The 13,439-nt window shown below is 31.5% G+C and overlaps 1 protein-coding gene across 1 annotated transcript; it reads left to right on the top strand.

Moving 5' to 3' along the window:
• The first annotated feature begins 753 nt into the window (after positions 1 to 753).
• Positions 754 to 11,361, top strand: LOC104902584 (glutamine synthetase nodule isozyme). The gene is made up of 13 exons (XM_010690404.4): positions 754 to 943; positions 1,043 to 1,082; positions 1,279 to 1,382; positions 4,246 to 4,294; positions 4,595 to 4,701; positions 8,995 to 9,082; positions 9,308 to 9,436; positions 9,813 to 9,887; positions 9,995 to 10,048; positions 10,159 to 10,196; positions 10,300 to 10,459; positions 10,541 to 10,601; positions 11,080 to 11,361. The coding sequence occupies exons 1-13, from the start codon at positions 870 to 872 to the stop codon at positions 11,169 to 11,171; spliced, it is 1,071 nt and encodes a 356-aa protein (XP_010688706.2). The 5' UTR covers positions 754 to 869; the 3' UTR covers positions 11,172 to 11,361.
• The last annotated feature ends 2,078 nt before the right edge of the window (positions 11,362 to 13,439 follow it).

Raw genomic sequence — 13,439 nt, 5'->3', positions numbered from 1 at the left:
TTACTTTAACCGCATTCAATAATTCATATGTCACAAAAACACATAGTCAAATAAATCTTATCACATCTATCTCAATATATATTTTCAACACATAAACTTTTCATATTTTCATGTTATAAAAAATTTAGAGGTAATCAAGATTACCCCGGGCCCAGCTCGAAATTGAGCGGCTTTTGGGCACGAATTTTCGTCTCGCGGTCGGACCTAAGTACCTAAACCCGATTTTTTGGGCAAAAATTTCTGGACCACGGGCAACTTAGATATGGAAAATATACTAAATTTCGGCCTGGCCCGAAAAGCCCATCAGTCCCGCCCTGAAAAACCGAAGCTTTGGCATGGATTTTTTGGCACGAACCTTCCATCCGTCCCGATCAGCGACTTTGGCCCAAAACAGGCCACTTTTTTACACAAAAGCCCAACCCGACCCGATCCATGATCACCTTTAAAAAAAAGTCAAATTGTTCCAATAATAGAAGCAATAACCAAGTACACATAAATTGCACCCAAAAGCCAAATATTAGATTAAAAATACAAATTCCTAGTACTAATGTACTATACCAATTACTTTTATACAAATATAATCATACTTATACAGCGTGCTGTCTTACGTATTCAATCAGTATTTGTAGTTAGATTTGAAACAAAATTTATTTTATTATTCAACCAAACAACCCTTATAATATACTACTAACTTATAAGCCTACAATTCTCTTTCCGTGGACTAACACTAGTATATATACATTCTCCTCTACACCAATATTTTCCACTCTTCAAAATTTCTCTCACTAAACTCCTCTTTTTTTCTTCACTCTTTTCTCTCTCTTCATTTTCTTCACTTTTTCTTCTTCAAAACAAAAAAATCATCAATCATGGCTCTTCTTAACGATCTAATTAACCTTAATCTCTCAGAAACATCTGACAAGATTATTGCTGAGTATATATGGTACATATTATTTTCCCTTTTTATTTATTTTCACTGTATTATAATTATAAGAATTTGTTGTGAAATTAATTTTCTGGGTTAATTTTTTTTTTTTTACAGGATCGGAGGATCTGGGTTGGATATGAGAAGCAAAGCAAGGGTATTATATAATAGTGACGTTTTATTATAATTTTTTAGTTAAAAAAAAAGTCAAAGTTAATTTTCTGTAGAATCTTAAAAATATCTAAAATACCCATTTATTTATTTTCTTGGATTATTATAATGTTTTTTTTTTTTTGATGATTATGTTTATTGATTTTGATTAAGAAATTTTTTGTTTTTGTGTGTTATGTTAGACATTAACAGGACCAATAAGTGATCCTGCAAAATTACCAAAATGGAATTACGATGGATCAAGTACTAATCAAGCTCCTGGTGAAGATAGTGAAGTCATTTTATAGTATGTTTTCTTCGTTTTTTGAGTTTTTCTTTTTATTATTCGATTTCCGTAAACTCCCTCCATTTCTTTTTATTCTTCGCGTTTGGATTTTAGTCGTAAGAGATCTTTTTGAAACGGAGAGAGTACTGATTAAATGGGAGCTTTCTTCGTTTTTTTTATTGTTCGCTTTTCGGGAACTTCATCCGTTTCTTTTTATTCTTCGTGTTTGGATTAGTCGTAAGAGATCTTTTTAAAACGGGGAGAGTACTGATTAAATGGGAGTTTTCTTCTTTTTTGAGTTTTTTTTTTTTTGTTCGCTTTCCGTAAACTCCTCCTGTTTTTTTTATTCTTTGTGTTTGGATTAATCGTAAGAGATCTTTTTGAAACGAAGAGAGTACGGGTTAAATAGGAGTTTTCACTATTTACTAGTGAGGAAAATACCCAATTTGTGCCGTTATAGGTCATATGCTATACACTTCATTTCAAAAATAAGAAAAGAAAAGATTTGAAATTAATTATTGTTTCTGGTTTATTATAGTAAGAATTATGGTAAATAGGATTATATGCTATGTTGATGATTCCATCTACACTATAGTAGTATAAAGTAGAGCTGTGTAGGAGTCATTTAATTTAGCCTATAAAGTCCAAAAGGTCCTATCTATATCAATGTCTACATTAATCGCACTTCACTACACAAAAGAAGAATGTAAAATGTACTGATATCCATCTAATAAGATCACATATGATATGCGTGTAAACTTTGATATAAAGTATTCATTTATTCTTTTTCGAATATAAAGGAACTATAGATAAAAAAGAATAATAAAATGAAGGGTCCTATCAAATCAAAATCTTTTACAAGTTAATTCGATCGAACTTTTTTTTGATTGGCATGGCTTAGGTAATTTTGATAGAATGGCGTTAAATGTAATTTTGACAAAATGTAGAAGATTTTGACATGTGTTATTAACGTGAAACAATCTCCCCTAGGGAGGTAAGGAAAATAATCCTAACAAATCATGCCTAGAATATCTCAACACAATATCTCAACAAATTTAAAAGGCGGCTTAATGGAAAATCAAAAGTGATAAGCACCTAAATTTGAAAGCAAAAGATATAGCAATAAATAATATTAGTATTTGTTTGATATACAGGAAATTAATAAAAATTTCCACGATATTCATTTTTGGTTTGTTGTTTAGTTGACAGGAGGTGAAGGAAATGGAGACAATGAAAATTTATAGAAATTTGAAATTCTCATAAAATATAGAAATTTATTTACCTACTCTCTACTTGGTCGCTCATAATTTCTGTATAAATTTTTATGCGAATTTAATTTCTATTTCAACCAAACAAGCCCTTCATTCAGAAAATTTAGAATGGACAATTATCATCTAAACAGTATGCATCCAACGTTTAAAAAAATCCTTTTAGAAGTGGAGATAGTGTAGATAATTTGCAAAGAATTCCGATACATCAGCTGAAAAGATTCCATTATTGATACACTATTATACTATATATTTGGGAATCAGTTTTAAATTGCTGTCCTCAGTTGTGTGATGTGTGCGGTGGGTTTTAATACTATTATTATTATATTCAACAATAATTTTCACCAACTGTGTTTTGGGACCTATTGTACAATTTGTACTTAGGACTTTTTAGAAAAATTAATATTATATGAATTTATAAAAGTCAAATAAAATATGTTATTTTTTAGGGTGTTTGATTGGCTAAAAATAACGCAACAACATGTATGATATAATGCAAGTGGTGTTGTATTATGGTCCAATAATATGTTTTGTTTCTTTAATTGACAAAATTAGTTCCTAGAGAAGGTAACATTGATAATATTGTGATATTCTATAATATTTTTATTTTTGTGTAATTGCATCAATATTTTATCTCGGTTTTAAAAAAAACGAATCTGCAGATCCGGATCCTATGTGATCTGACTATTGGAGCCGACGGATTTAAAATTTAAGGATCTCGATCCGAAAAAACGGATGTGGGCCCACGGATCCAAATCGGGTCTAGGATCCATTGCTACCCCTAAGTTTAAGCCATGTATGTAATAAATTAGTCGTGTCGTGCTCAATACTTGAAGAAATGGTAAAGTAAAGAAAATTTGGATCATTCTTGATCATGATACAATACATAACACATCAAATTGTATCTCTTATCTTTGTACATATCCAAAAACTAGTTGAACTATAAAAACTCGGGTTAAAATTTATGAAAATGGTTGAAAATTGAGGTTTTTTACTTTCTTGTGAGAAATTATACCTATTTCTTTCTAAAATAAATAAAAGACTTCTATAAAAAAATTCATATAAACGGAGGAAGTAATGAAAAAATGGAAGAGGGGGAGGGAGCCTTAATACATGAAGTAAACCCTTATAGAAAAAAAAGGACTTACACAATTATCATTGCATTGTAGATTTGTAGTGAATGGTTTCGAGTTTGTTTATTAAAATTACGACTGGGCAAAAATTGAACTGGGTTTGGGTCCAAAAAAGGTGACCCGGTTACATATGGTTCCAAGTCTGGGTAGTATTTTTCGGTATTTTGGGACCCGCTGGTTCCGAGTTCGAGTCTACGAAATTCCTCCACCGGATATCTGGTTATGCTCACCCCTAATTACAATTGCTTTAGGCCTTTGTTTACTCCAGTTGATTTTTGAGGCAGTACAATAAAGCTTCACTTTCTTTGGGCCCTTTGGTGGTAGGTTTGGGAATAATGTCGTTTCTCCAATTATTGTCTTACCTTTAGTCTTTGTCAATTTATGAAATCATTATTGGTCTAAAAAATGCTAAATTCATGCATTAATTTTAGCTTCTGTTCTTATTTTCACTCATAATTAATGAATGTTTTAATTTTGCAACAGCCCTCAGGCTATTTTCAAGGATCCATTCAGAAGAGGAGACAATATCCTGGTAAGTTTATCTTTGACAAATAAAATGAGAATGTTAAATGCTATGTGAATTGTTATAACTTATAAAGCAAAAAGAAGAAAAACAAATGTTTTGTATGAGCACACCGAGACGAATTTAACAAGATGTCATATGATTAAAATTCGTTTATAAATTTATATGATCTCGACTTCACCATGACAATTACTTTATCGGTTCGTATTGGGACGACTTGCTATATTGCTAAAAGGTGATTATTGAAGGATTAAGATGATAGTGAATGAATAATGTTATTAAAAGTTAGTTTTTCTAAATAATGTTCAGGTTATGTGCGATGCATACACCCCAGCTGGAGAACCAATTCCAACAAACAAGAGGTTCAATGCTGAGAAAATCTTTAGCCACCCAGACGTTGTCGCCGAGGAGCCATGGTACTATTCTCCTCCTTATTTTGTTGATAAAAATTACCAAGTGATGACTTTTTTGTGACATAGACACAAAAAAAAATAGTGTTTATATTTTAAGATTGCTAATTTTTCGACATCCTGATCTCAAAAAAAAAAATCCTATATTTACAACAACGGTTTTTCTTTTGTTGGCACTTGGCATCAAGGATATTTCTCAAAATGATACTAGTCCATTCTCTTTATAAAGCACGTACGATTATAAAAAATAAAATCGTATATTTTGGCGGTTAAAATGTAATTATTTAGGATTAAAAAATTAAATTGAATTTTAGTTATCCCGGTGAAGAGTAATTAAATATCAAAGTTAAATTTTGAATATTATGTATGCCTAATAAAAAGTAACGTAGCCGAGGAGTATAAATTTACGCATTTTAAAAATTATTAAAAAAGATGGTTTTATTTTAATATAAAATTAAACCTAGTCACTAAATGGATTAGTCACGAAAAGAAATTAACCTAGTCACTATTAGCTTGATTCTCTTTTTAATATTGGGTTTACCATTACCTGATTTTAATTATAAAGTATACGAATTTTTTAGAAGTTGTGATATTCAAAAGTATTATTCTAAGGTTGATTCCAAATTCTGAAGATCCTTCACACACCTTGGGATCTTTATTTTTGAACTTATGGTAGTCCAAAGTTTATGTCATGTGTGTTTTTAATACAAGAATCTCAATAAATTTAGGTGTACAAAATGTAATAGTTCAACTTTATAAAAAATGGACTAGACGTTGTTCCTACTACATATGGCATATTTAATGGCGAGAGAAGAGTTCAAATTAATTGACTTAGTCAAAGTCTTACTTCATAGTTCATCATCTTATGATATTTTTTATATGAATCACCAAACTTTTCTATGGTTGTTGGTTGTGATGGGAAATTCCATATTCGATGACGGTTGATGGTGCTTGTTGATTGAGTGCTCATGTAAGCATCATTATTGATTGGTTTGAAGAGTTAGATTGCTTTCTAAAATAATATTCCCTAAACAACAAACCCAAGTTGTAAGCACAACAAACTTTTCATAATTTCATGAGGCATGTAATTATGGGTAATTATCCGAAGCGTAACCCACACCTAGAAACTAGTTCTAATATCTAATAGTCTGTTTGGTAGTCGTTAATAAGTTGCGCTCATGGGAATAAATTTGAAGTGTAATTTTATTAGGGAAGCACCTTTAAAATCTCCATGGGGAGGCATTTTTTCTCCACGGACAAGCAATCTTACCCCTAAATTTGTGTTTTTGTCTATAAGAGGAAGCAATTTTCATTACTATTCATTACCACCTACAAGGTGGTATTGGATGGAAATGAAAATTCAAGAAGGAAAGTGGACACTTTAGGATAAATTAGCAATACCATGAGAATAAACAATGATATTTTTCACAAATTTATACAAAAATTCATTCCCATTACCACTATTTATAACCAACTACTAAACGGGCCGTAAATTCATGAAGCGGACACTAGACTCGTAAGGAATGCTTTTCCTAAACATCACCTGAACTCTCTCGTACACCCAATGTCTTTTCAAGTGATAAGCTCGGGCCACTATATTTTTGGATTATGATTGAAATAACGCAAATACGTTAGTGTTGTCGGCAAATGAATCAATTATATTCAACTTATTGAATTTACATCCAATGGTGACATATACTATAGATTATTAAAATACTTCTTCATTTATCTAACTGGTTTATTTGAGATAAGCAAATGATAATATTATCAGCTAATTTTCGAAATGAGGGTTTAGTACAAAGTTGATAGTTGATTGTTATTTGCTTGTGTAAAATTATCGATAGACACTAAATATCGACCCAATTTGTTGTTGTGTATATGTCTGAGGTGGTAAATTTGGTATTTTTGGGTAAAATTTTCATTTTACCTCAACATATTTAACCCTCTTTTCATTAAAGGCATATTACATTTCCATTTTTTATTAATCAAATACCACGAGATGATCTAATTGATCAATCTTCTAGTATATCTCAAAAAGTCAAAACCTTTAATTTTACACCATCCAAATTCCAAAGTATAGGACTTTTAATCTTATACCTTTAAAAAGATGGAATCTTTTTACTCTTTGTTTGCAAATGAAAGTCATGAACTACTATGATATTTCTCGTGTGGAGACTGGAGAGGCTTTCTTTTCTTTTTTCTAACTTTTACTTTTAAGGAGTGAGGAGCACATACAAAGGAGAATTCTTTGAACCTTAATAACTTCGTGTGTTCTAGAAAAGTTTATATATACTTCAATTGTCTTTCTAAACATTAAGGGTGTTGTACTGCAATTGTCTTTTAGCTTCTTCGGAATCCGCACATGGTGGTTATACTTTTTCTGCTCTATATTAATTGTAATATTTCCCCGTTTTATTTTAAATGCAACAAAGAGGTATTATTTGTGAGGTATAAAATATTATTTTATTGTATTTAAAATGAAACGGAGGAAGTGTTACCTTATCAAGTAATGTATTCTCTCTATCTTTTTTATCATAAGAATCACATTTTTAATTTCTTATATACTTCTCCTAATATTGCGACTAATTTGTAACTGTATAAGTATATATCAGTTAAAAGAGAGTATTGTGAAAGAGAACCTGATTTTAATTTAGTTGGGGTCCACTTTTAAGATGTTGACCCAACCATTTCACCTATCTAAATGAAGAAACAAACGTTCTAAATCAATAAGAGATAGCTTTAACCAAAAAACAATTAAATAAAAAGAATTACTTTACTGTATTTCCTCTGTCCCAAAATACAGTTTTCAATTTTCTTTATTCACAGTAATTTATTTAAGTAGAATTTAAGAAAGATAGTAAAAATTATTTATTTATTTAAATAAATATTGGATGGAAAAAGATGATTTTAGGAGAGATAATGGATAATAAGTGGTGAAAGAGTATTAATTGTAACATTTTGCTTGAATAAACAAAAGGAAAAAACAAAATTCAAAAAGCAAATAAATGATGGGATACGATTTTTGTAGACAAATTACGGAAAAATGTGGAATTAAATATGAAAATGGAAATTATATTTTGGGATACCCAAAATGAAAATGGAAATTATATTTTGAAACGAAAGGAGTAGAATGTAAAAGCTTAAACCTTGTTCTTTTCGGTACAATTTCAATTGAGCTTAACTAATTTTTTTTATAACAATTTTTTTCAGCACATTTCAATGATCCATGTCTTAATTTAATGCATTGGACATAGAATTGTGCAAAGTTGCAAACTCCATGTGACCTATATGATTCGATTCCGTAAAGTCTAAGCATATTTTTACCTGTTTATAGAAGCAAGTCATAGTGGATCCAAAAGTGGGCCACCAACTATGTCTTGAAATTGGTGACACCATATCTCTAAAATTCTCAATCCTTGAAAAAGGTCAAAAAAATCGTCCTTTTTTTGCTTTATCACTTATCAACAATAATTATTAAAACCAAAACAAACAAAACTGAACAGAGAAACCTAATATAGTTAACATGTGATGTTTACTATTTTTTAATAATTTCTTTGTTTTTGTGTTGTGAGGCCTATTGATAATTGCGCATTCTTATCTTAGTACTAGCTTATATAAATAATTAATTAATTTGATATCCAATATTTGAGTACAAGATGAAAGGTCATTTTCCTTGTAGTTCCAAATGTCACTTCCCTCACTGCCTTATCTTTTGCTTGAAGCTATACTTGTAATTAAGACCTATGTTACTTAGACACGGATGGAGTGTCTATACGGATATTTAAGTATTCGACTCGGCTATCTTGTAGAAAAATCAAGTTTTTAGTTTATAATGAAATATCCAAGTAAAGTGTCGTGTCCCCCCCGTTTTGATGTAAATGAAGGTATTGGAATAACACTGATCAAAACCATTTAGGATATTTTTTTGAGATTTTGGTTTTAAATAGGTTTCATCATCCTTCACTTTGATCCTGTATTAACAATAATTAATCTTGGATTACATTACCAAGTTTTTATATCTTGGGTTATCCTAAAATACTTGATGCATTTTTATTAAAAAGGAGTATTATACTATTATCATCTACATAATCGTCCTTTTAGGCTGGCTTCCAGATTAGGGGCCAGGCCTAAGCATGTTTTCCGTATAAAATAAAAATCTACGTAATCGTCCACACCAAATTTTATCGTGTAAATAAAATGATGAATATGAATTCTTAATTGAATCTTACTTTTCAACCAAACTAACTGCTAAAAACTTGGAAAAATATTGTTATTAACAAGATTATCTCAACTTTTTAGGTATGGAATTGAACAAGAATACACACTTCTTCAGAAGGATATCAACTGGCCTCTTGGATGGCCAACTGGTGGCTTCCCTGGTCCTCAGGTACTACTGTTTAGCCAAAAAAAAATGTCACTTGTTACAATCGCTGTACTTCCCTTATTCTGAAATAAATAGAACATTTCTCTTATATGGAAACTTTTTGAAAAAAGCGTTTCATTTATTTCAAAATAGAAAAAGTATATTTTTTCTTGCACATTTTTACGTCATTATCAACTGTTCTACAAGTGATTTTAAGTTTTTTATCAATGTTTTTTCTGGTTTATGCAGGGACCATACTATTGTGGTGTAGGTGCTGATAAATCATTCGGGCGAGACATCGTAGATGCTCACTATAAGGCTTGCATCTATGCTGGTGTCAATATCAGTGGAATCAATGGTGAAGTTATGCCAGGACAGGTACAAGATCTCTTCTCATTTGGCTTCTAAGACTTTAAACATCACAAATTCTTCTCCTTTTGGATGCTTTCAATCTTATGGTTTGGTGGTATCTAAGAGAAACTTTTTCTGGCTAATTGATGCACCTCACTGCAAAGACCATATTGGACGAGCACCTCTTGCAAGTCTACTAGCCTAGAAAGTACTGTACTATTGATAAACATCCCTTACCGCCTAGGCTAAGTGGAGTACATAATGAGCTTTTTGAGAGAAGTGTTTCACTTATCGGTGTTTTTTTATTCGAAAAAGGTGGCTCAGTTACTATGCAGGATGATTGTGTTAAAAATGCTCTTATAGTTTACTGTATTAATCAAACCTGCTCTATTCTTAAATGTAGTGGGAATTCCAAGTTGGTCCTACTGTTGGAATTTCATCTGGTGATCAAGTCTGGGTTGCTAGATACATTCTTGAGGTATCCTTATTCTTCTATTTCTTTCTTTATCTCTATTAGTTTCGTTTTTACTATACTTGCTCCCTCATTATCTCTATATCTGATCCATTATTGGCTTTGATAAACAGAGAATTGCCGAGATTGCCGGAGTTGTTGTGTCTTTTGACCCCAAACCAGTGAAGGTCCGTCATTCTTGTATATATGCTTTTACATAGTGGTAAATTTTCTATCATGCAGTTCAAGAAATTATACATATTTTTCTCATTTTTGCTCTTATCTTAATTACAAACAGGGTGATTGGAATGGTGCTGGTGCTCACACCAACTACAGGTAATTACATTGACCTGTGATTAAAAACTTGCAGTTTTTGGAAACTTTGAGTTAGAATATGGTTCTAATGCTTCAATTTTTGTTCTTGTATTAACCTTTTCAGCACTAAGTCGATGAGGGAAGATGGTGGGATCAATGTTATAAAGGCTGCCATCGAGAAGTTGAGTCTCCGTCACAAGGAGCACATTGCTGCCTACGGGGAAGGCAACGAGAGGAGGCTCACTGGTCGTCATGAGACAGCCGATATCACCACTTTCTCCTGGGTGAGTAAACTTCATTACATTTTCTTGTTTTCAAGTGTACATTAAACTGATAACCTGATGTAAAATGCCTTCAAAATTCAGGGTGTTGCAAATAGGGGTGCCTCTGTTCGTGTTGGCCGTGACACAGAGAAAGATGGCAAAGGTGTGTTAATGTCCTTGATATCTTCTACATTCTTTTTGATGTTTGCGAATGATTTTAAATGAACTTAAGTCATTAAGCAGAGAATCAAATATTAATAGCATTCTTCAGTTAACTAGTTCTCAATCTAACATCTTGTCTATTTACAAATCCTCACACTTATATATCTAACCCAACTTAGTATGAGATCTTTTCACAGTACTCTTTTATCAAAAACCAGGTGTCGTGTTATGTCCGACACGATACTTTACTTGTATACTTCATTTTAAACTAAAAACTTGACTCTTTCCCGCAAAATAGTCGAGTCAGACACTTAGACATCTCGGATTCGAGTAGACACTTAATCCGTGTCTGAGTACCATAGGTATAATCTAGACAAGTTAATTGGCGCATCAATAGTGTGATACTCCTAAACTAGCAATGTGACAAATAACTGTGGATCATAGCATTCTAATCTGTATGTACATTGTTGCATGAACAGGTTACTTTGAAGACAGAAGGCCAGCATCAAACATGGATCCATATGTGGTTACTTCCATGATTGCTGAAACAACTATCCTCGGAAAGCCTTGAAAACATTATGATTAATTCTGCATTTCAATATATCTTCATGTGAATTTGGATAACAATTGAAGTTGTATTTGTGATTAGACAACTATTTTACATTTTCTCCAGGTTTGAAATAAATTATATGTACGTTGTTCTGAACTTTTTTTCCTTATCTTTTATGAGAAGCTTGATAGTACAAGGAAATTTGGCTTAATATGTTAATAATGATGGCTTCTTTGGTACTCCTATTATTCTACCATAATACGGAAACCTTATTATAGTAATATTTCGTGTTGGGAAATAAACCCCTGTTAACAGTGACGGATTCAGAAAATTTGAAATGGGGGGCAAAAATAAATATCTATAACTATTACTAATTTTAGTTATTCAGGTAATATTGGCTCAGTTTTTCCCCTCCAAAACTATCCATGCCACATGTGGCATGTCTATGTTAATTGGTTTTCCGCCTCATCATTCTAATTTCTAGTAGCTAACCATATTACTCAAACCAAACTACCAAAGTGTCTTGCCGTGTTAGACGTTGGTGTGTTGTTTGGGAAAATAACCAAAGTAGTACTACTACTTCCTCCGTTTTTTTTTTACTTGCTACACTTTCCATTACGGGAAGTTTCACATTACTTGCTACACTTCTTTTTTGGGCAATAAACTCTCTCTATCTCTCTCCTCTCACATGGGTCCCTTTTCTTTTTACTCTCTACCTCTCTCTTCTCCAAAAATTGCCTAGGAATCCGTGAAATGAGAAGTGTAGCGAGTAAAAAGAAACGGAGGAAGTATAAAGAAAGGAAGTAAATGTATATATTGGAGAGATACATATTACTCCCTCCGTCTCATTATATAGTGCTTGTTTCTTTTTTACACGGTCTTCAAGACGTTACTTTGACCTTTAATATCTTCAATTTCGTATTAATAAAAAATATAAAAGTTGATATTACGAAACTACACACCGCGACGAATCTAACAAGATCACACATAAATATGCTTTTTATATATACAAATGAAAAATATACGGTCAAAGATTTTAAAGTTTGGTCTACAAAAAATGAAGTAGGCACTATATTATGGGACGGAGGGAGTATAAAAGTAAAATTAAATACTTAGAAATAGGCTATCAGCCTATCATTCATTCTTTTAGAATGAATAAATTGTAATCCTATTCCCCATAGCAAACTAAAGATGAAATTGTCTTTTCATCGGAAAATACTTCATGTCTCTTAAACTTACTAAAGATTTAACTATTTACAAGAAATTTCCAGGAAAACAATTTTTATGTCTCTTAAACTTACTAGATTATTATAGTATATAATGTTATCAAGTATTCTCAGTTCTTGGAATTGAATAATCAAAATCAACTTCACCTCTTTTATATGCCATCCATATGGTTGTTTGATTGAGCTTCAAAAAATCTCCATGAAAATTACAATAATAGATGTTTAAAAAAAAACCGGAGCAAGTTAATCTATTAACCTTGTTGACAAAGCCGAGATTAAAAATGCTCAAATTTGGCTTCAATTGCTCTTCCATCTAAGATACAACCCCGTCTATATGTTAGGATTTTGTTCAATTTCGTCATGCTTTGGAGTGTGATGTTAGTTATGTAAGAGTATGCCCATTGGTTGATCTCAAACTTGGATCATGAGGAGAGACACATTAAAGGAGAATAAAAAAATAGGAGAGAGAAAAAAAAGGAGGAGAGAAGGCAACGATCGGATCCTTGCAACGATCTTGCCAAGGAGTAGGTCATCGCCACATGGCGGAAGGGGAGAGGAAGAAAAAAATGGAGCGAGCCCCACTGCTGCTGCATGACAGACATCCAACACACCTCATTTCTCTAATCTAACGGCGAGGATTATTTGTAATTGTTAACGTTGTAAATTTTTGCAACGGACATATTGTCAGTTTCAAATTTTTTTCAAAAAAAAAAACACCAACAACTATATTTTTTTCTGTCTATATATAGAGATCAATATTGAACTATTTTTACACATCTTATTTTTGAGCAACATAGGGGTTAACTAAGCTGCTACGTTTTTTATTATTATTATATGTTATGTAATTCTATATGTATGTGTTATTTCTATTGTGTAATGCAATATTTTATTATTATTATATTTTTCTGATTAAGTTAATTACCGTATCTAATTATGTACAATATTAACAAAATTAATTTTTACTAATAGTTTTTAATCACAAACAGAAAAGTTATTTACATCCAATAATCATTAATTGATTCTTAAATAATCCATGATAAATAAAAAAGATGAGATTGAAAGG

The sequence above is a fragment of the Beta vulgaris genome, chromosome 9 (genome assembly GCF_026745355.1).
Source record: "Beta vulgaris subsp. vulgaris cultivar EL10 chromosome 9, EL10.2, whole genome shotgun sequence".
NCBI lineage: Eukaryota > Viridiplantae > Streptophyta > Magnoliopsida > Caryophyllales > Amaranthaceae > Beta > Beta vulgaris.
This window is presented reverse-complemented; position numbering and strand designations above follow the sequence as displayed.